At 46.9% G+C, this 21,475-nt stretch overlaps 1 protein-coding gene across 1 annotated transcript in view; it reads right to left on the reverse strand.

Moving 5' to 3' along the window:
• LOC144784001 (uncharacterized) overlaps nucleotides 1–21,475 on the reverse strand; it is a 1,599,281-nt gene that overhangs the window by 280,629 nt on the left and 1,297,177 nt on the right. The window contains exon 25 of the mRNA XM_078662713.1: nucleotides 2,492–2,599. Coding sequence (XP_078518839.1) covers nucleotides 2,492–2,599 — 108 coding nt within the window. The remainder of the gene's footprint in view (nucleotides 1–2,491; nucleotides 2,600–21,475) is intronic.

Here is a 21,475-nt window from a genome sequence, read left to right on the forward strand (position 1 = left end):
TTTGTTTTACTGGTCAGGAGAGAAGAGGTTACAATGTGGTGGCTTGAGTCGATAAAGAAAGGTTGTTGTGTTTCGCACAGGAGAATGCCTGGGAACCAAAGACACATTTTTGCAAGAGAAGAGCACCATTGTCCCATAGAAAACTACCTTTAGGACTGTACCCAGGGCAGATGGCGTGACCAGAAATGAATCTTGGGAAAGTTACCACCAATAATGTGATGTTGGGAGTATGGAAAGTGCCCACTTCTTCCTTGCCTTCAGAGAGAGAGTCTCTTAGAACAAGCTCTGGCTCAACAGACCATGTTAATAGACCTATTGGTGGTGGAGTGACTTCCTAAGAAGATTCCACATGCTGACACATTTCATCTTTCTTGCTGAAGGTGCTTTAGTAGGGATGGCACTTTAGTGTCAGAGTAGGGATTGATTAATGCTTTTCAATCATCAACCCTCAATGCAGGGGAACTTGGACTCAGGCTTTTTGATCCTCTGCATTCTGCATCTTGAACTAATTGTATTATTCCTGCTACATCGTCTCAATTGGATATGTAGATTTGGCTTCATGCTAATTACGATGTACGTTACGCTCTCCTCTTGAGGTGTCTTCAATGTTCAGTTATTTATAGCTTTGTAATAAATCTACTAACCTTATGTATTTTTCTGTGTTTACTATGTGTCAAAGTGAATTTTGTTTCACTGATTGGTAGAAATAATGAATTGTTCCCCTCCACGCTTACATGCTGCTAAAAAGAACCATCAGATTGTGATTCCAATATAGATCCGGAACTTATGGGCCCGGCCCTTTCACAGATATGGGTAAACATTTGCACATTGAGTGTCCAAATAGAGAGGGCTCAGGGCAGAGGGTGGGGGAAGCAGGTGTTCATACCATAGGTTCAATGTAGAACAGAAAGGAGGGGATGTCAATCAGGGGAGTAAGGTCACAACATTCCTCATCGAGGTGTCTGAGGATTGAGATGGGTTTTATTTTATGTTTTGCAATGGGAATTTTGCTTCTTCAAATGTGGCAGAGAACTGAGTATCAAGTACAGTTAAGAGAATATTAGTAATGTGCATAGAGCAGTGCACTGGGATAATGTAGATGATATTAATGGATCAGATGAGTTACATAAGAGTGGGCATTTTATAAAGTGGTAGGGAGGAAAGTGATTGAACGAAGTGGCCTACTAATGATTTATTGTGTCAAAGTTGAAGCAACTAATAACCATGAAGAGAGTAGAGCGGGAAGCAGACTCTCAGATGGGGTGTCTATCCTATAAGAAGTCTTTTGTCACTTTGAGAAGTAGCTAGACCACTATTATATGTAGTTTGAAACAATGAAGTCAATGTATTTGAAGGTGTTTGATAGGGATTGAGGGCCGCTGACAGGGTGAGAAGATGAGCGATCCATTTTCAAGAAGGCACATGCTGCGGCTTTTTTGTGCTTAACATACTTCTCTGTAAGCGTCCAGCACACTGTATCATCACTTTTTTGTTTTCCTTAATCTTGTAGGTCAGTTCTGTGTTGCAGTAATTTTCACCATTTCCTTGAGGTGAAATCTGGTCATTTTCTATCACATTCTGTTTCCATGCCTTGTCCTCCTTCTTTCTATGTGTACACTCCTCGGGCAAGGCAGTGACCCCGGACTATGCAAGATAAGAGAATAGGAGTAATGGGAAATAGGGGGAGAACAAAGAGGTAAGGAAAATAGGATAGCATGAGAAATGACATAGAAGGAGAAATAAGGTAAAGATGAGGTAGAAAGACAGACGCGGTAAGGAAAGACGTCAGGTGGAGAAAAAATAGGAAAAAAGGGAGTCTGGCGGAAAGAAAGATACAAACACATGGAATAATAAAAAAGAAGGGATAACGGCGGGTAGGTAGATAGGTAGGCTTCAGGGAAGAAACAGAAACATGATGATTTGGAGATATGGAGAAAGGGTTGGGCACACCAAGGAGTGAGATGGAGGGATAGATAAGGAAGAAAGAGAGAAGCGATACAAAGATATAGAGATGGAAAAAGATTTGAAGTGGAAATGCAGACAAGTGAGTTAACAAGACAAGCCTAAATATATTCAAAGTAAGGAGAGAAGGGTGTACTTTTTATGATTTTCTTTAAAACACAAAAGGTATTGGCTAATACCATACTTAAAAATATATGTTTTTTTATGCACATAAATTACATGATGACTTCCAACTGTCCCGAACACTTTACCAGGGGTGCATGAGGAAGGTTGGTCCCCTGGACAATGGTCCATTTTGCCCATCCTGTACATTTGATTTAAGTTCACTGACAACAGTAGCAGGACATAGATAACCTTCTTGTATCCCAAACTACAATGAGTAACTGAGAATATGTTAATTAGAAGTACTATACAATTTAGCTAGAAGTCAAATAATCTGAATGTTGATTTCTCATACGTGTCTGTAGCCATCAGCAAGCCATTCACAATCTAAATGCTGAACACACACATATTAAAACAGTATTCATACCTTAGGGAGTTTAAGTGGGATCTCCCGCTTTACATCTTCACTAACATTGAAGACAAAGAGCATTTTTGAATTTCTCCTGATCTCATCGCCATCATCATTTATATTAACCTGAAAAACAAAAAAGGTTATTGAGAAGGAGGAAAATACAGCTACCCTGCTGGCCACCTGTTCCAGAATGATTTGTATGGTCAAAAGACCATGTTTATGAGCAATGCCATATTCAGAGTTTCTGCTAAATTAGGATAATGAGTCTCACAATAATATATTTAGAATAATCATAGATATTAGCATAAATGGCTTACAAATCTCTAGTCAAACACTGAATATTAATTCCATAGAAGAATTAGAGGCTGCAACACTAACATAGTGCCACAACAATGATTTTGACATCATACCATATTATGTTCCATAAAAAGTAGAAAACACGATCAGTATTTGCAGCAAGGCCCTTCTAATGCAGCAATACAGTAACTCTTTAAGGAATAAAGCTGGTCTAGTGTCACAACGTCTCTCTCAGCATACAAGTGGTCAGTTCCCAAAGCACAGGCCTGGTGAGGAACACATGGCTCTACAGCAAGAATATCTTACTGAGTCAAGATCACTTGCACAGGGTCACACAACAATGGGCCAAATCACTGTGGCAAAATTACACTGGAAATGAAACATGGTCAGACATCTCTGATCAAATTTAACATACCCATTTTATTCTCAGATGCAAAAAGAACAATTGATGGACAGAATGCAGAACAAAGTCATACATTCACCCCAGTACAGAGATATGGGCCTAAATCCATCGTTTTTTTTGCTCACCATGCCATTCCTGTTTGGACCCAGCCATATGCAAATCAGTCTTGACCCTGCGCCCAATAGGAACAGTCCAGACCGAACTGCCAGGCGAGGTCCTCCCTGGACTGCAAACCAGCATCCTAGGACCGGTTTCGGGCTTTCAGCCCTTTCCAGCCAGGATAGCTTGACTCCAGTGGCATGGAAAGCACGGGACTCATGTCTGAGCATACCCGTCCCACTCGAGGTGAAAAATGCAAAAAGAACAATTGATGGACAGAATGCAGAACAATGTCATACATTCACCCCAGTACAGAGATCTGGGCCTGAATACATTCTTTTTTTCCTCACCACTCACCATGCCATTCCAGTTTGATCCAAGCCACATGCAAATCAGACCTGACCCTGCACCTAATGGGAACAGTCCAGACCGTACTACCAGGCCAAGTCCTCCCTGGACTAGAAACAAGCATCCTAGGACCGGTTTCGGGCTTTCAGCCCTCATCAGCCAGGATAGCTTGACTCCAGTGGCATGGAGAGCACAGGACTCACGTCTGAGCATACCAGTCCCACTCGGGGTGACAAATGCAAAAAGAACAATTGATGGATAGAAGGAATACACAGCGTCAAACATTTACCCCAGTACAGAGATCTGGGCCTATATCCATCGTTTTTTTGCTCACCATGCCATTCCAGTTTGGACACAGCCATATGCAAATCAGTCTTGACCCTGCACCCAATGGGAACAGTCCAGTTCGTACTGCCAGGCCAGGTCCTCCCTAGGACCGGTTTTGCTTGACTCCAGTGGCATGGAGAGCACGGGACTCACGTCTGAGCATACCCGTCCCACTCGGGGTGACAAATGCATAAAGATAAATTTGATGGACAGAATGTAGAACAATGTCATACATACACCCCAGTACAGAAATCTGAGCCTTAATCCATTGTTTTTTGCTCACCATACCATTTTAGTTTGGAGCCAGCCATATGCAAATCAGTCTTGACCCTGCACCCAATGTGAACAGTCCAGCCCGAACTGCCAGGCCAGGTCCTCCTTGGACTGGAAACAAACATCCTAGGACCGGTTTTGGGCTTTCAGCCCTCATCAGCCTGGACAGCTTGACTCCAGTGGCATGGAGAGCACAGGACTCACTTCTGAGCATACCTGTCCCACTCAGGGTGACAAAGGCAAAAAGAACAATTGATGGACAGAATGCAGAAGTATGTCATAAATGCTCCCCAGTACAGAGATCTGAGCCTAAATCCATTGTTTTTTGCTCACCATACCATTTTAGTTTGGACCCAGCCATTTGCTTGTTTCTGGTCCAGAGATGACCTGGCTTGGCAGTTCGGGCTGGACTGTTCCCATGAGGCACAAGGTCAAGACTGATTTGCATATGGCCAGGTCTAAACTGGGGTGGCATGGTGAGCAAATGAATGATGGATTTAACCCAGATCTCTTGACTGGGGGTGAATGTTTTGATTTGTTCTGCATTCCGTCCATAAATTGTGTGTCTTTTGCATTTTATTCTCAAGGCCCATTGTTTAATGATTATTCTTATGAGATATCAGAAAATCTAGGAGCATGGAAAATAGTAATCTAGAATATTTATACCTATTCACAAAAGGTAACGCTTTACATTTTAAAATCATAAGCTGAATTATATCTTTTCTATAAGGAAATAATTTTCACCATGAGCTTTGTGAAGCCTTTATATGGGTCTGGGGAGTAACTTCTAAATTCTGGCCAAAGTCAGTGCACCACCAACAGAAGTCCAACCAGGCGCTCCTGGGAACTGAGCCCAACACCCTTCTATAGACTCTCCAGGTAGGCAAATAAGAGACATGGCAGATTATCTCACTTCCTTCTAAAATACCTGAATAAAGCACCCTTCATGCTCTTATGTTCTTATTAAAGTGGTCTGCATGTGGTACACAGTGGAGAATAGGGCTTTGGGAGGGGTGGCCGACGAGTGGGAAGCCTGCTACCCCCGGGGGGTTTTCGGTCCGGGAAAAGGGGGAGAGAATGACAAGCACCGTATGTGGGCTGGTTTTTGGGCTGGTGGTAGTTTTGGGCTGGGGTTGGGCTGTTTTTGGGCTGGTAGTTGGGCTGGCCAAGTTAAAGCCGGCCATTTTAGGTCACACGCCACCATTTCGGTGGCAGTGACACAGCAGCCGGGCGGGGGATTGTCGTGCTGCTGAAATTGATATTATTTTAATTAAGAGCTGGAATTTGGGTCTGTCTGGCTTCGTGGTCGTGTTCCCAGCGTGATTTTGGGGTTGCGCTGCAGGAAATTAGGTTGGCCTTGTGGGGTCGAGTGCGCGGCGGGTCTGATGGTGAGGCCGGCCTTGGTTTGCCTGTGGCGTGGTCGTGCGGTGAGGGATCGAGGAGCAGTGCGGAGCAAGTGGTGCCGGCGGTGAAACTAGCGGTATGGCTCGACAGGAGGACCTGCGCATCGTGGAGGCGCTGCGCTTACTTCAGGAGGCAGGCCAAATGGATATTCTGAGGCCAGGCGTCAAGGTGAGACCGCGCTGCCAGCGACGCCGCGGCAGCCGTTCTGGCCTGGAGCTGCCACATACGTGCCTGCAGCAGGAGGTGGGTGCGGGGGGGCGGGGCAGGAAGGCCAGGGAGGTAGGGCGGCATGGTCGCGCCACTGTGCGGGCAAATGAGAAGAGGCCGAGGGCGGGAGGGAAGTGGGTTGTGGCAGCCAAACCAGCCTTGGAATTCGCGGTGTGGGCGGAGGGGGCAGGTGGGAGAGTCAAGGGATGAGGAGACATTGCAGGGGGACGGGGCCGGGTGCGAAAAGGGGGGCGGGGCCGGGTGGTGCCTGGGCCTTTGGCAGACGGGTAGTCGGTGGGGGAGGGTCGGGTCGGACATGGGGAGAGGAGGGAGGGGAGTCTCCACTTCTTATTGAGGAGTCAGACTTAGAGGGGGAGGGGGGGCATGTGCAACGAGGGGAGTGGTCCGGGGGTCGGGGTGTCGTCGGAGGGGGAAGGGAGCATGGTGGGACCGAGCAGATCACCGTCGCCGAGGGTGGCGCGTGGGGACGTGGGGGTGGGGGGCCAGGCGGGTGGAGGAGGCAGTGCGAAGGGGGGTGGGTTACAGCGGGGTTGCAAAGGGTGGTGAGACAGGGGGGGCTGGTCCGGGGTCAGGCTGGTGTGCAGGACTTGTGGGGAGGAAAGGTCGGTGCGGGAGGAGGTGCGGGGGTGGGGTATGAGGGAGAGGAGGGGCCAAAGGTGGGCAGTGGAGAGCGGGGGTTGGTTGGGCCCGGGGGGAGGGTGGAGGGACCGCGCGGAGGGGTGGCCATTCGGCGGGATGGGCCAGGGGCGAGCGTGGGGGTTGGGGAGCATTCGGGGGCATAGGGGGGCGGTGGGTAGTTTTTTCCCCGGCATGCTGGACTCCACCTATTTTTCTTGGCAGGACCAGTTGGCTAGGTGCTCGGGAGAGCAGCATGCGGCTCCAATCCACCGAGGGGATGGGCCAGCTATGCCTTGTACGGGCGGTCGTGCTCCACTGTGGGACCAGTCACGGGAGCACGCTGGGAGGCGGGGCGGTAGGTCCCCGCCCCCCACCCCGAAGGGTCGAGACGGCCGCCGGGGGACGGGGTTGGAGGATGGGTGCTGTGGCTTGAGACGTGGAATCATTTACTGTGGATGAGAGGAGGGAGAGTTTGGATTTGGGGGATTTGATGCGGGCAAGTAGAAAGAAGGTGAGGTTGAGCCGGCTGGAGCCCCTGGGAGGCGGACGGGACCTGGGGAGATGGAGGGCCACAGTGCTGACCGGGGGGACATGGTGCAATTGGATTATGAGGAGGATTCTTCGGAGGAGGGGGAAATTTGGTAGGGGGAGGGGTGGGCTGGGTGGGGGGGAGCGGAGTAACAATGTTGGTAGTGTGTTACAGGCATGCCCACGGCTAGGAGCGCCGAGAGTGACGGCCCCCAGGCTCTACTGGTTAGGCGGCGGGATCCAGCGCGGACACCAGCCTTGATGCCAGGTATGGAGGAATACGGAGCGGGGAGTGGTTTGGGCAAGTCTCGAGGTGTGCAGGTGTCGGTGGGTATGGATGCGCGAGGCGGGGACTTGGGGGTGCACCTGCTGAAAGGGCATTACGTGAAGGACACGGGAGCAGGCGAGGATGAAGTGATGGTGGTGGACGTCAGGGAGTCTGGGGGCGGTGCGGCGAGCGGCGGTGTCGAGGGTGCTTGTGTGGGGGTAGCGAAGGTGGGCGAGGGTGCCGTTGGGGACAAAGGGGGTAAGAAGAGTTGTAATGTCCCGGTGCGCAAGCTCCCCTACATAGGTTTTGCAAAGCCGTTAGGGGCGCACCTGTCACTGGTAACCAAAGAGAAGATATGGAAGGGGGAGTATGTGGAGATCTTGAAGCTCCTTCATAGGGAGCTGATGGCGAAAGAAGGGTCGAAGTAAGAGGAGCAGGAGTTGGCTATGTGCCCCAAGGTTCCCCTGACTATCGACAACTGGTCGACGACTTTTCTAATATACGCCAGCATGAATTGCGAGAAGTATCCCGACAAGGCCATAGCTCTTTTCAAGTGCGTGGATGGATCAGGCGGGCGCAGGCTACGTATAGAGGATATGCCTGGTCGCATTATGAGTTTTAGGCGCGGATGGCGTCGGATCCTGAGGCACGGTGGGATGAGATTGATTCAGATTTGTACCACCAGACGATGGGCGGGGCGAAGTTTGACAGGACGATTTATACGGCCAGCGGTCTGCCGCTTGCGCCGCCACCCTTTTCGGCTCGCTCCACCCGGGGAGGGGTGGGACAGGGAGACACCGCTAGGCATGCCACAGTCGGACCCTGCTGGGGTTTTAACAAAGGTGCCTGCAGCAGTCAGGTTTGCCGTTTTCGAATGCTACAAGTGTGGGAAGAGACACCCAGTGGTGCGATGCTGGGGTGTCGGAGGGGGTACACAGGAGCAGCAACACCGGCAGGGGAGCGGGGAGGCAGAAAAGGGGGGTCAGGTTACCTATGGGCAAGGGCTCATACGCTGGTTAGGTTGGACCTTCTCGAGCCCTTCTTGGTGTCTTATCCGCGGACGGAGAATGCGGCCACGTTGCGACGGGGGTTTCGAGAGGGTTTTCAGCTTGGGTAAGAGTGCCCGCGGATCGCCAGGTGGGCGGAAATCTGAAGTCGGTCAATGCGCTCAAAGGGGTCGTGCGGGAGAAGTTGTTCAAGGAGGTGAGTGAGGGCCAAATAGTGGGCCCCTTTCCTGCGCCGCTACTGCCAGGTCTGATTATTTCCCCTATTGGTGTGGTGCCCAAGAAGGAGCCCGGTCAATTTCGCTTGATACAGCATTTGTCATGGCCAGAGGGGACGTCGATAAAAGACTATATTTCGGCGGAACTCACGTCGGTGTCGTATTCGTCCTTGGATGTGGCGCAGAGGATCGTGGCGGCGGTGGGAGCAGGCGCCCTCATGGCAAAGTGCGACATTAAGTCAGCATTCAGGCTGCTTCCAGTTCATCCAGAGGATCACCAATTGTTGGGGATCCAGTTTGACGGGGTCATTTTTGTGGATAAAGCACTGCCCATGGGTTGCTCGATCTCGTGTGCTGTTTGAGCGGTTCAGTTCCTTTTTGCAGTGGGATTTTTCCTGGCGCACAGGCTCTGAGACGGTTACACACTATCTGGATGACTTCTTCTTGGTAGGAGGGCCAGGTTCGACGGACTGCCAGCAGCAGCTGGACGGTTTTACGGACCTCATGGGTTACCTTGGTGTGCCCCTGGCGCCTGAGAAGACGCACGGTCCCAGTACGGTGCTGTCATTCCTTGGTATAGAGCTCGACTCGGTGGCCATGGAAGCACGCCTGCCAGAGGACAAGCGGACGGCAATGTTGGCTTTGGTGAGCGGCATGTTGGACAAGCGGAAGGTGACAGTCCGGGAGGTTCAGATGTTGCTGGGGCATTTGAACTTTGCGTGCCGCGTGGTGAGGGTGGGCCGTACTTTCTGCTGTCGGCTGGGTCTGGCGCTGTCTGTATTGACGCTGCCACATCATCATCTGCGGATGTGGCAGGCTTTTTTGGGGCGCTTCAATGGTGTGCCCTTGGCGCCCCGGGAGGATTGGGAATGGGATGTCACCTTATCGTCGGATGCGGCGGGGGGTTGGCGGTTTCGGGCTCTACTGGGCGGATAGATGGTGCGCGGAGCAGTGGCCGCAGCATTGGCAAGGTGGGGGGCGGAGCATCGCCTTCCTGGAGTTGTTTCCTCTGGTGGCCGCCGTTTCGGTGTGTGCACGGGAGCTGCGCACAAACGTCCAGGTAGACAACATGTCAGTGGTGCAGGTGGTCAATAGACAGTTGGCCAGGGACCCACAGGTGTTGAAACTGATGAGATTTTCATGCTGTGCTGTTTGGAGCATGATATCTTGTTTCAAGCTCTACATGTGCCGGGGGTGGACAATGACATTGCGGATGCTTTGTCTCGTTCACAATGGCAGAGGTTCCATGGGCTAGCAACGGAGGTGGACGAGCACAAGATGCCGGTGCCAGTGGAATTGTGGTTCTTGGGAGACGCTGGGTAGTTCAACTGGTGAGAGCGTCGGTGGCAGCGTCCACATGGAAGGCCTATGAGCAGGCATGGAAGGAGTTTCGGCAGTGTGGAGCAGTAAGACAGGGGGACCGGTGGCATCCGGAAGAGCAGGTGGTACAGTTCATGTTGAGTTTGATGGACAAAAGGCTGTCGATGGTGAGGATTGCGGTTAAGCTGTCGGAGGTGGCTTTCATGGGGAAGTTGTGGTGGGGTTACTCGCCGTCAGCGGGGGAACTGGGGACGCGTCTTCTGGAAGGCTGGGCAAGGGAGAAAGGGGCCAGGGTGAGTCAGCGGAGGCCCATTACGGAGGGCATTCTCAAGGGTCTGTTGAAAACGTTGCCGTCGATCTGTAGCGACTGGGGGGAGACTACTTTGTTTGCCACCATTATGTCATGGATGTTTTTCGGAGCCTTTAGGGTTTAGGAATTGGTAGGACCGAGGGGTGGACCAGGGGTGCTTTGGGGAGAGGTGGACCTGAGGGATCAGGAGGTGGCGGTGCGGCTTCGGCATTTGAAGACTGATCAGCGGGGTGAGGCTACTTGGGTGGTGTTGGGTTCGGTGAGGTGCAAGGCGGTTTGCCTGGCAGAGTGGGGACGGCGTCTGGCGTCTGGACGGCGGGTGTTGGCGGGGGAGGTTTTTGGCTGGGAACGAACTGGCAGGGTGGTCTCAGGTGTTGTGGGTCCTGCGGCATGCCCTACGGGTTATGGGTGAGGACTTGAAGGCCTTCGGGAAGCATTTGTTCCGGATAGGGGCGGCGACAGAGGCAGCGCGTCAGGGATGGGGGAAGGAGGACATCACGCATCTCGGGCGGTGGAAGTTGTATTGTTACCGGAAATATGTCAGGAAGCGGGGGGTAGGGGTGGAGCACTAATATGGAGGAGTTTTCCTCCCCTCTTACATGTGTGTCTTTTCAGGTGCAGTGGCGGGGCCAACTGCGGCGGCGCTGGAGATATGCATTGTAGGACATTCTTTTATAAAGCGAGCAGAGGGGGCAGAGTGGGAAAAGCACCGGAGTCTGAACCTGGTATTGGACGAAAGGTTGTTTCACTGGTAGTGGCAAGAAAAAGGGGGAATGCGCTGGCATGAGTTGTTGCTGGCTTTGAATAAAGTGGTAAAGGGGGGAGTGTGTCCGGACGTAGTGGTCATACACTTGGGGGAGAATGATTTGGTACTGTGCAAAGGGTTAGCTTTGGTCAAACAGATGAAGAGGGACTTGTTGGAGATACGGCGCAAGTGGGCGGGTGCCATGTGATCTGGTCAGAGTTCGTACCCAGGCGGGTTTGGAGGGGCGCAGAAAGGTCGGCGGCCATTGATAAGACTCGGAGGAAAATTAACAGGGAGAAGAAGGTTTTTTGTGAAAAGGAAGGATTAGGTAGGATGGAACACCCGGAGCTTAGGTATGGGGCGGTGTACTTCTTTCAGGAAGATGGTGTCCACCTGTCTCGGTATGGGATGGAGCTCTATATTGTTCAGTTGAAGGAGGCTCTGGATCTGCTATTGGGGTCCGCAGGTATCCGAAGGTTCAGGCGCCCTAGGGGGGGGTCGAAAGTCGTTAGCACGTCTTTTGAGTGGCGGTTCTTCCTAAGTTAAGGTGGAATTGTAGGAGATCTGGTTTGATTATCTGGGGGTTAAGTACAACAAGTTATTTAGCTTGGTAGAGAGGCAAGTTGAAGTTTGCAAATTGTTTTCATGTTTGTTATTTGGGGGGAACCATTTTAGGGGAGGGGGTGGGGGGTTGTTAGGAAACTTATATACTTAGTGAGGTTTAGTTTTTTATGGCACAGGCCAAGGGTTTTTGTTTGTGTAAGGTGCACCTGCTTCCAATAAAGCGGCGTTTGTCACACCTTAATTTGAGTCTGTGGTCGACCAGCGGGAGGCCTGCTACCCCCAGGGGGGTTTGGGGGCGGGGAAAGGGGAGGAGAATGGCCAGCACCGTACGTGGGCTGGTTTTTGGGCTGGTGGTAGTTTTGGGCTGGGGTTGGGCTGTTTTTGGGCTGGTGGTTGGGCTGGCCGAGTTAAAGCCAGCCATTTTAGGTCACACGCCGCCATTTCGGTGGCAGTGCCACAGCAGCTGGGCGGGGGTTTGTCGTGATGCTGATATCCATATCCCCTTATAGCAACACATCCTCCTCCTCACTTGAGAGCCTGTCGTCTGTTCAGAATTTACTTTCTGACGGTCTTATGAGTATGTTGGGCTTCATCTTATAATTAGTATTTATAGTGATCATACTTCCCGATTTCGGGGTGAACCCATCTGTCTTGCTCCAAGTGATTCTTCAACTCTGTAAGCTTTTTTCATTTCAACTGGACGGATAGCAGAAAAATCAATACTTTGTGTGGCTGCGTGGATGCTCTTCTTGAAAATCGAGGAAGTCAGGATCCAGTCAGCTATTCATGCCTCAACAAGTGATCAGCCCTTCCCCAAGGTACATGATTATATGTTAGTGTGCAGAATGGCTTGTCATTCACTAACAAATGATAAAACCACCCTCCTAGTTTTATTCACCATTGGCTATCCCTTGACCTGCTGTTTCTATAATTATGTCCGGTGACACAGGTGAGCATTGCATGCTGTTCATCTCTTACTCAACCATTTGTATGTATTATTCATTGCAATTATTCATAATCTCCTTGTTATCATGTATAACTAACAGGGACTTCTAGCATCCTTAGTTGGAGGTTGAAAAAGGTCCCTCATCTCCCATTTATCAGTATACATGGATGTGTTCATTCATGGGGTTTTATTTAGTCATATTGTTGAACACTGGGAGTGAATCAGCTTCCCTTAAAATGTATTGTGTGCCAGAGACCAGACTGTCCTTTTGTAACCAATCTGCTCTATGGTACTACCCAGATACTTACTACAATTCTCATAATGGTAGGTTTTCCAATTATCTTGTGGCAGAGTGTGGGTGTCTGTCTTTAGCTAAATGCATGTAGAGAAAGCTTGTCTACCTACTGTGTCTGTTCCTCTTCCCCAACTTTGCTGCCTCTATCCATTGCCACCCACACCTGGCTCTCATTTTTGACTGAACACTTTCTTATGTCTCCCATTTTACATATGCTTTCAGACTCCATCTCTAACATCTGGAAATGTGTAATTTCTTGACTTTCCCAAAAGCATATGAATTATTCTCCCTAAAAAGATCTTCAACTGGAGTATGGTTCTTCTCATGGTGTTTCAGATTTTTCTCGGACAAGCTCCTCTACGGTGTGTCTGGAACTCCTCTTATGTTCTCTTTGAACTTCCTTCCACCTCCAGTGTCTCACCTACCCCAGGATCCCTCCATCAACTCATGGTTTAGTTTTCTGCTCTTTATTGTTTCTTGTATACCACATGTACATGCCTTGATTTTTCTTTGTTGGCTCCTAAGGATTGGAATCCTTCTTTTATTCTGTTTCCACTAATAAAGCTTACACTCCTTTTGTCTGCTTAAAAAAAACATCTTGTTTCTCTTTTCCTGCACCCAATCTTTTAAAATCCTTTAAATTATTGTTTAACTTTACACCTTCTTACAATTTTTTGTGCAATGCTTTGACAAAATTGCTTCTTTTTCTGTTTAGAATCTTTTTATGAACCTTTTTCATAAACAGTCCCATTTTCATATTCACATATAACAGTGAAGCCTTACAACACGAACACAAAACAATAGCAAATTATATATTTGCTCAGTGTTCTCTTAATCGCCAGCTCAATCAGCAGTAATAAAGTTGCTTTTTAAATTCAATAAAATAAAAAACCTATGTGAAAATGAAATATATCCAAAACATCCTCATATGTAACCAATCAGGAGCTCTATCCTTGTATCTGCACCGCCACTCTAGTATAGTACATATACATTTACACATTATCTCCTCCATCACAGCAGTATCAGACCACCCTACAACATTACACTACCTCCACCAAAACCATATCAGGGACATTTCATCCATAATGGAATTTTGTAGGTGGTGCCCGATCTGATTTTTTTCACTGCCAACTCAACAGTTTGGAGTTCTATCAAACTGTACTGTACAATTTGTATAGTGCTCAATTCCGCAGGTGAGGGCCTGACATGCTGTCAATGGAAGTCAATTAAAAGGGTACTTGGTTTGCTCTGTGTGTATGGGGTAAAGTGTATGTTCATAGTTTGATCTGTGTGAAAACAATGACAATCAATACAGATGAGAACCCACAAGCAAAAGCGCTGAGATGCAGGAATACGCTAAACACAGGTTTGAGCCCATCACCATCAGTGTTTGCCACACTCCATCCCTTTGCATTCTGCTCTGGACACTTGGGAGCCTCAGGCTCTGGAATGGGTCCACATCCTTTGTCAACCATGTGTGAGCAAGAAACCTAGAGCTCCCAAGATACTTGGGCTCTCTATCTTACCCCGGCCTTCAAGATATAGAGGTCAGAGTTTTTGTGTGGCCAGTGTGGAACCAAGGAAACCAGAGTATTTGGTTTGCCCTGGGAAGTCTGAAAGCCCAAAAAATCCAGCTCAACACAAGCTCAGGCAGCATACAACCAGAGTCAATTTAGTATCTCCCATTTATCCATCTTATCTATGAATTTTGCGGGAGAAGGTGATAGCTACAATGCATTCAGTTTGGGGGGTAAATGAGAAATTTTGTATTGTTTTATCTACTTGCTCACCTTTATTTGCACTTTGAATAATATTTGCATTCGGTACCTGTACATGTACTTCAGAAAACATTTTCCCAAGTGTAAAAGACTTATATAAAAATGAAATGGCCTAACTGCTGATCTAGCTGATCCAGCTATCAAGGAAGGACGATGAACTCCTAAACACTTGTCCCCACCATTATTACCATCAACATTCCCACTAAGGCAGACGTTCTTGACCCCAAATGCTCCTGCCATTCAGTAGCACCAATAACAGTAACAATAAGAAACCGCGACCAGAGCTAACCCTATAACAGGACAATATATATGACGGTATTCTATTGAAATATCAAAGCAGCCCAGGAGCCTTGGAAGACTGGTACTAACACTTTGGTAGCTGCAGGCTGTTTGAAGAATGAACCAATGGCCCTGGAAAATGGAGATTGGTACAAAACATCATGGACTGTTTTTTCAATTCAAGCAACTTAAGGATGCACACTGGCTTTTCTCGTACCCTCACCAGTTGCCAACATCACCCTACTCCTCCAAATCAGGGCGACTGACGCTGGTATCTGGGGACCACGGTTCGATCCCCGGCTCCGGCGGCAGGTTAGCCCAGCACCATGTGACTCTGGGCAATAGCTCGCTTAATCTTCCCGACGGCCCCCAGCGCCTAGAGACCCTTACGGGTGATTGTGCGCTTTACAAATGTGGACTTTACTACCATAGCACCCACAGTATTTCGAACAAATCTATAAATTCTTGATTTGGAGGATAGTACAGACTTGATATATTGCACTGAGGAGCCCAACAGTCTTCACAACCTTCACAGGTGCTCCACCATTAATACCTCACAACATAGAGCAGAAATGCTAATTGCTGGTAAAACTTTGGATGCCCTGTTAGATCCGATAGGCTTAGAAGGAACAACAGCTCCCAATACTGACCTGGCTAACCACATGAAAACAAATGCATCAACACCAACACTTGTTTGAAATATTTAAACCAGTCCACTCAATAGAAATGATACCTGATACTAGAAATATAGGGCCCAGGGGGTTCGAGGAAGGCGCCTTCGGCCTTTCAGTGCTTAGGGCGGTGGGCGCATTAGCAAAATCTCTTGATTCAATTTTCATGTCCTCATGCCCCAAGCAGGAAAGACTAATATGTAGTTGATAGATACCAACTGCATGAAGTTTGGCTTCCCAAATTCCACAATCCAATATCAAAGTGCTACCCACAAATTACAGGCACTTATAAACACAATGAAATCCAGATATCCATACAACAATTAGGTGGAACAGTCAGGATCAACATGTCCATACCACTGAAGGGAACAAACTTGTCAGGGAAAGTCTAGACAATATATGTCCCAATGGCCTAGCCTAGATCTATAATGCGATTGCAAACATCTTTTCTCCAGTCCACCAGACGGGACAGAAATCAGCAAACAATTCATCCAAGGGACACCTAATTGGTGTCGGTTTTACAAACTGAAGCTTGACCTCACACCTACTTATTTATAAGAGGGTGAACATGATGTATTTAAATTGCCTGTCACACTATCTGGAAGGCTTCACAGATATTGCATTGTTGACATATCTTATATTTAGTTTCTGGTTGATACAGAACCAGGAAATAAAGAACCAACCTGCTTATGTTGGGAGGGCATGGGCCCTATGGGCCCAAACAGAAAATTTTACAAACATGGGAATATTTTAATCCAAGGAAGCCAATGTAAATTATTCCTTTCTGTTAATTCCACACCAGCCCAAAAACCTATGCAAAGACAATTAAAAGAAAATACATTTGCTAAGTAAAAGGTTAGCTTGCATACAGGACCTGACTCTGATGCCCTGAATGAAGGAACATCCTTCAAGATAAATCACTCTTCGTGCACGGAGTATAGGGCAATGACAAATTCAAGAAACACTCGGCTAGAAGGTGGGTAGTTGGTAAAATCTCTTTTAAGTAAACAACTGCATCATCTCTAGCAGGAAAAAACACAGAGACTTCAAACTTGACTTACACTGCATGAATGAATGAATGATTCTTTATTGTTTAAGTTTGTTAAAACCATAACTATATACCAATAAAACTATATATGTTACAACTAATGTGGTACACATCTTAAAAGCTTGATTTACCACTAATCAAGTATCTATGTAAAATCCTAGGTACTTGTAATTGCTGACTGCCTCCAGGTTTGTGTTGCCAAGCTCAAATGGTAGTTGTTTCTGGGCACGACGACTTCTGGTCATGACTTTTGTTTTTGTTGTGTTTATTTCTAGCATATTTGCCATGACGAAGTGTCCCATTTCATTGATCACTCTTTGGAGGCCCACTCTTGTGTAGCTTAGCAGCACTATATCATCGGCATAGGATAGATGTGTAACAGGTAATGTACCCAGGCATTGAGGATGAGAGTTAACCTGATCTAGCTTTGGCAAAAGATCAGCCATAAAAAGGTTAAACAAGTGAGGAGCTAAAACACAGCCTTGTTTTAGTCCTTCTTCCGTAAGAATGTTCCTCAAGAGACTCCTGCCATCAGCTATTTTCACCTGCATCCACCTGCTTGTATACAGTTGCATTATAGCTCTAGGAATTGGTTCTGGGAGACCTCACTGCCTTAGTTTGTTCCATAAAAGGCCTCCATTAACTCGGCCCAATGCCACCTTAAAGTCTATTAAAAAAAGATGCATACTTTTTCGCTGCCGCAAGTTCTTGTTTGTCATTAGGCCAATGGCAAGTATATTTGTGGTGGTACCAGAGCCCCTATGGAATCCAGACTGGTTAATAGGTATTATTTTATAGTTGTCTGACCAGTTTACAAGATCTCTGAGGATCATTGAAGCATAGTATTTTGCTTCAGAATCTATTAAGGAGATCATTCTATAGTTTGCTGGATCTGTTCGATCACCTCCTTTGTACACTGGGTTGATTATTGAGCCTCTCCAACTCTCGGGGAGTGAGCTTGTACTGCCCACCTCGGGGAACAAATGGGACATTGGGGCTGCCCAAAAGTCAGGGTCCCATTTGTAAATCGCTTGCAAAATACCATTTGGGCCTGGGGACCCGTCCAGTTGGCCTGATCTTATCACTTCAAATATTTTATCTTACTCGTATTGTTTTGAAGGTTGTTCTAGTGCAATGTTTGTAATCTTCGGATGCATCCTGATTCTTTAAGTATCTTGACTATTGTATGTGCGGATTTTGCCTGTTCTGTTAAACTATGCAGTTCTGAAGGTGTAGTTTGAGCACTTTGCATTGTTAGGGTTGAGTGTGTTGTTATGCGGTGATCACTAGCTAAGGAGTGATTAATGGTTCTCAAAACGTTGTCACTTTTATGCGCCGCTTTAACGAAAGTGGTGATTAGGTAGAGTCACCAGGCTGGTTCAGTAACACAAGTGGCGTTAATCAACTCTGAAGGTCTTGTACGGCCATTTACTTGCTCCCAAAAAACTCTAGCTTTTGATTGCTTTGCATTAAATAGCAGTTTGGTCTACCATATCGTTGAGGTCTTATTGCTTTCACATGATTGAGAATATAGCCTGCTACTTGGACTGGGGTGATCAGCCATGTTTCTTGAAGGACTATTAATTCAAAGTTTTTCCAGTTATCTGGTGGTGTGTTATCCTGCAGTTTGTGCTTTGCCCCTGCAAAGTTCCACAGTAAAAGATTTAATGACCACTATTGAACTATACTTCTGTTGTTAATGAGTCATTCCCTTCGTGGTGCCGTCCAGTGCCTGCCATGTTCAAACTGAGTCTTCCCTTGTAGTTTTGATTCTGACTTATTGTCTCCCAATTTACCTCTTGCACTTTGTAATACATGAGTTAATTATCAGATCAATTATTTTGCAAACATAACAAGGGCACAGGGGCAGTTTTGCTTCACGGGCTTTGAAAGTGTTATGCCCCAAGCCTCAAGCTGTGGGGCTGCGTTTAGAATTAATGAAACAGTCTCGGTGGTCTTCCAAGTCGGGTCTTCGAAGTCGAGAGTGTTTGTTCATTTTGGTATGTGTTCCCCTGGCTAAAAAACTCAATAGACCACAGATCGGATGAAGATAAATGTTTTAAAGTTGGAATAGCTGCCATTAGGCTCAGGAGGTTTCCTTTGTTCAGGCAGTCCTGAGGACCTTGTGATGTATATTGTAGTGTTAGTAGGATGTGGTTATCTGAGTTTTTTATTTGCTCCTCAATTCTTAGCTGCAGTGAAGGGAACAAACAGGATACTGAGTTTTCAGTAAGTACATTTCCACTTGGGTTCATTGAGCCAAATATAGATTGTTTGGGTGATACTAATATCGCACCTGAGGTTTGAATTGGTTTTAAATATTTTCTTGGAGGGTTTTGGCGCTTTTTAAAATTTTCTTTGGATTTGATGTTTTTTGTATTGCTTGTTTTCTAATCTTCCAGATCTAATTTTCCTGATGGTGTATCAAATTGACAATTTATTTGAAATCAAAACCCACAAGCTCTCCTTCTGCTTTTGCTTCTGTTATTTATTGGTATGTTTTTGTCTTATGCCAGTTTGCCCACACAGATATTTGTGATGTCAATCCTACTACCTTGGAACTCTGCAGGACTGGTGCAAAAACTTGATATTAATGATTGGCACAATTTTATTGAAAAACAAGAAATCTGTATCTTCCATTAACCTGGGAAATAGAGCCAAACCATAAGGCTGATTACACATCATATAACATACCAGCAGTGAGTCAGCCATGAGGTAGGCCATGGCACGGGTTACCAACATTGGAACATGTCGTACTTGAATGCAAGCATAGACAATGAAATAAATAACTAAATTAAAAAATACTACTCGTTTGTAAGTTAGGCAAGAAACTGGTGATACTAAATATTTGCAGCAGAGGAAAGCTATAAGTCAAAATGCACCATTCTTAATCAATAGTGTTTATTATTTTTAGAACTTGATTCTTTTTTCAAAGGAACGAACAGCACATTTTTCATTAAATGTAGAAAAAACACCACATCCAACAATTCAGAAGACGAAACACAATTAAAGAAAAATTAACCTATATGTACAAACCATACTAAAATATATCACAATATATCCATTCAAACTTCTCCAATCAAACCAAAATACTCACTCATACTACTCATCACACACACAAGCATCCGTGGCTCCTTGGTATCCAAAAGGATACTTTTCTTATCTACTGGTGAACCAAGGGGTGCTCACCAAACAATGCGAAGATCTAATATATTGACTTGGTTGTGCAACAAACCACTTATAAACATGACTAACAAATTCAGAAAACACTTTTTAGACTGCACAACCAGCTTCATACATTTTGCTGGTGCAATTGTTTGGTATCCAACAGAAAAGGTCTACAAGAAACAGGATAGTCTGTTGAAAGAGGGGCAGGTGGCGTGGTGTTAAAAGCGCAAATTCCGGGGTGGAGTCAAGATGGCGGGTTGACGCCGCCAGGTGAAGGAGGCAGCATGAAGTAGTTCCTCTACCGCTTCCATATTCCGAGGAAATAGCGTTCCGATAGCCCTTCAAGCCCTCGAAACTGAAACAGTCAAGAAGAAAGAAACACAGAAGCCTTGAGCCTGCTCTACGAAAAACTTGTTATGAGAGAAAACGTAGAAAACGCGGAGAAGTAAAAACATCGGTTCCCCAGAGGAGTGAACGACGGGAGGGAAAAACGCTAAAAACGCCAATAACTTTAAGATCGAAAAACGCCATTTTTTCCACAGAAGCTGTATCCTACCACATTCTGCGCTGATGCTGCAGCTTGTTTGCTATCTGAGCAGAAAGATTCTGCCTGTTTGGATACTCAGAAGGGCTTGCTCGCCTCCAGTACGGGCGTTCAGCAGGGAGGCCAGCGGGCGGGTCTCGGCTTGCTCTCTGCTCAGCTGTGCTCAGGATCGGACGAGGAACGGACACCGCGGCTGATAACAGAATCGTGGCATGCTATTGAACTGATGGCAGCGAGGCAGAATACCCGCTCCACCCGTGCCGGCAAGATTGGAAAGACGGGGAAACTGAATCTATCAGGTACGGCGCTTGCTAATGATTCAAAAGTGACAATGGGCGAGACTGTAACTAATGCGAAAACAAAGGTGGTTATGGGCGTCTGAGCTAAAGGGGAAATCACATCAGCAGCCAAACAAATGCTCCGCCCGGCCGTGCTCAACATAGGAGCTGGTAATAGCAATACTGATGTACCCGCCAACTGCGGCGAGATTTTGAATCACTCTACTTTGTTTTCTCCAAGTAAAACAGAAGGAACAGTTAGTAAGGAATCAGATGCTGCAATTTTTAAAGGTACGAATACAGTTCCTTTAATTGAACTTAATGGGGAAGCCAACTCAAACGCAGGCAAAGAGGGCTCAAAAGACACTGACAAACCTGAGCTTAACATAGAGGGCGAATCAGCCTTAAGGATCGGTTATACAAGAGAGAGTGAAGGTGACATAATGCTAGTCAGTGAGGCTGCCGAAGGGCATGTAAATATGGACAATCATTTAATTACTGTACCGGCAGAGATCCACACCCTCACAAGCATTAGTACTGATGTAATCGACCATACTGGTATAGCTCAAACAACTCGGTCGAAAACAGACTCAGTCACAGCCGGACTAGCCACAGAGAGACAACCCATCGGGGAATAATGCAGCTGAGCCCTTACTAACCGACTCAAGAGAGATAGTAGATGAGAGCTCTAAACCTGATTATGAAGAGACGCCCAATGAGGATGAAACTGATACAGAAGTCTTACACAATAGATCTATTATCAGCAAACTATCTGGCGTCAGAAAAGCAAAATCTAAAGTTAAAACAAAATTAAAAACCACCGTCCGGAAACCACTGACTAAAGACTCCTCTGCTACTAAAAAGGGGCGAAAGGTTATTGCTGATGAAAGCCCGCTGAGAAAATGGATCAAAGCTAAGGGGGGAGTGAAAAACATGGCCTTGAGGCTATCTGGGGCAAGCCCTGACGAAGATTTGCACTCAAGTGACAAAAATGCACCTTCTCGACCTGAGAGCACAAGAACGCCAACATTAGGAAAT

The sequence above is a fragment of the Lissotriton helveticus genome, chromosome 10 (assembly GCF_964261635.1).
Source record: "Lissotriton helveticus chromosome 10, aLisHel1.1, whole genome shotgun sequence".
NCBI lineage: Eukaryota > Metazoa > Chordata > Amphibia > Caudata > Salamandridae > Lissotriton > Lissotriton helveticus.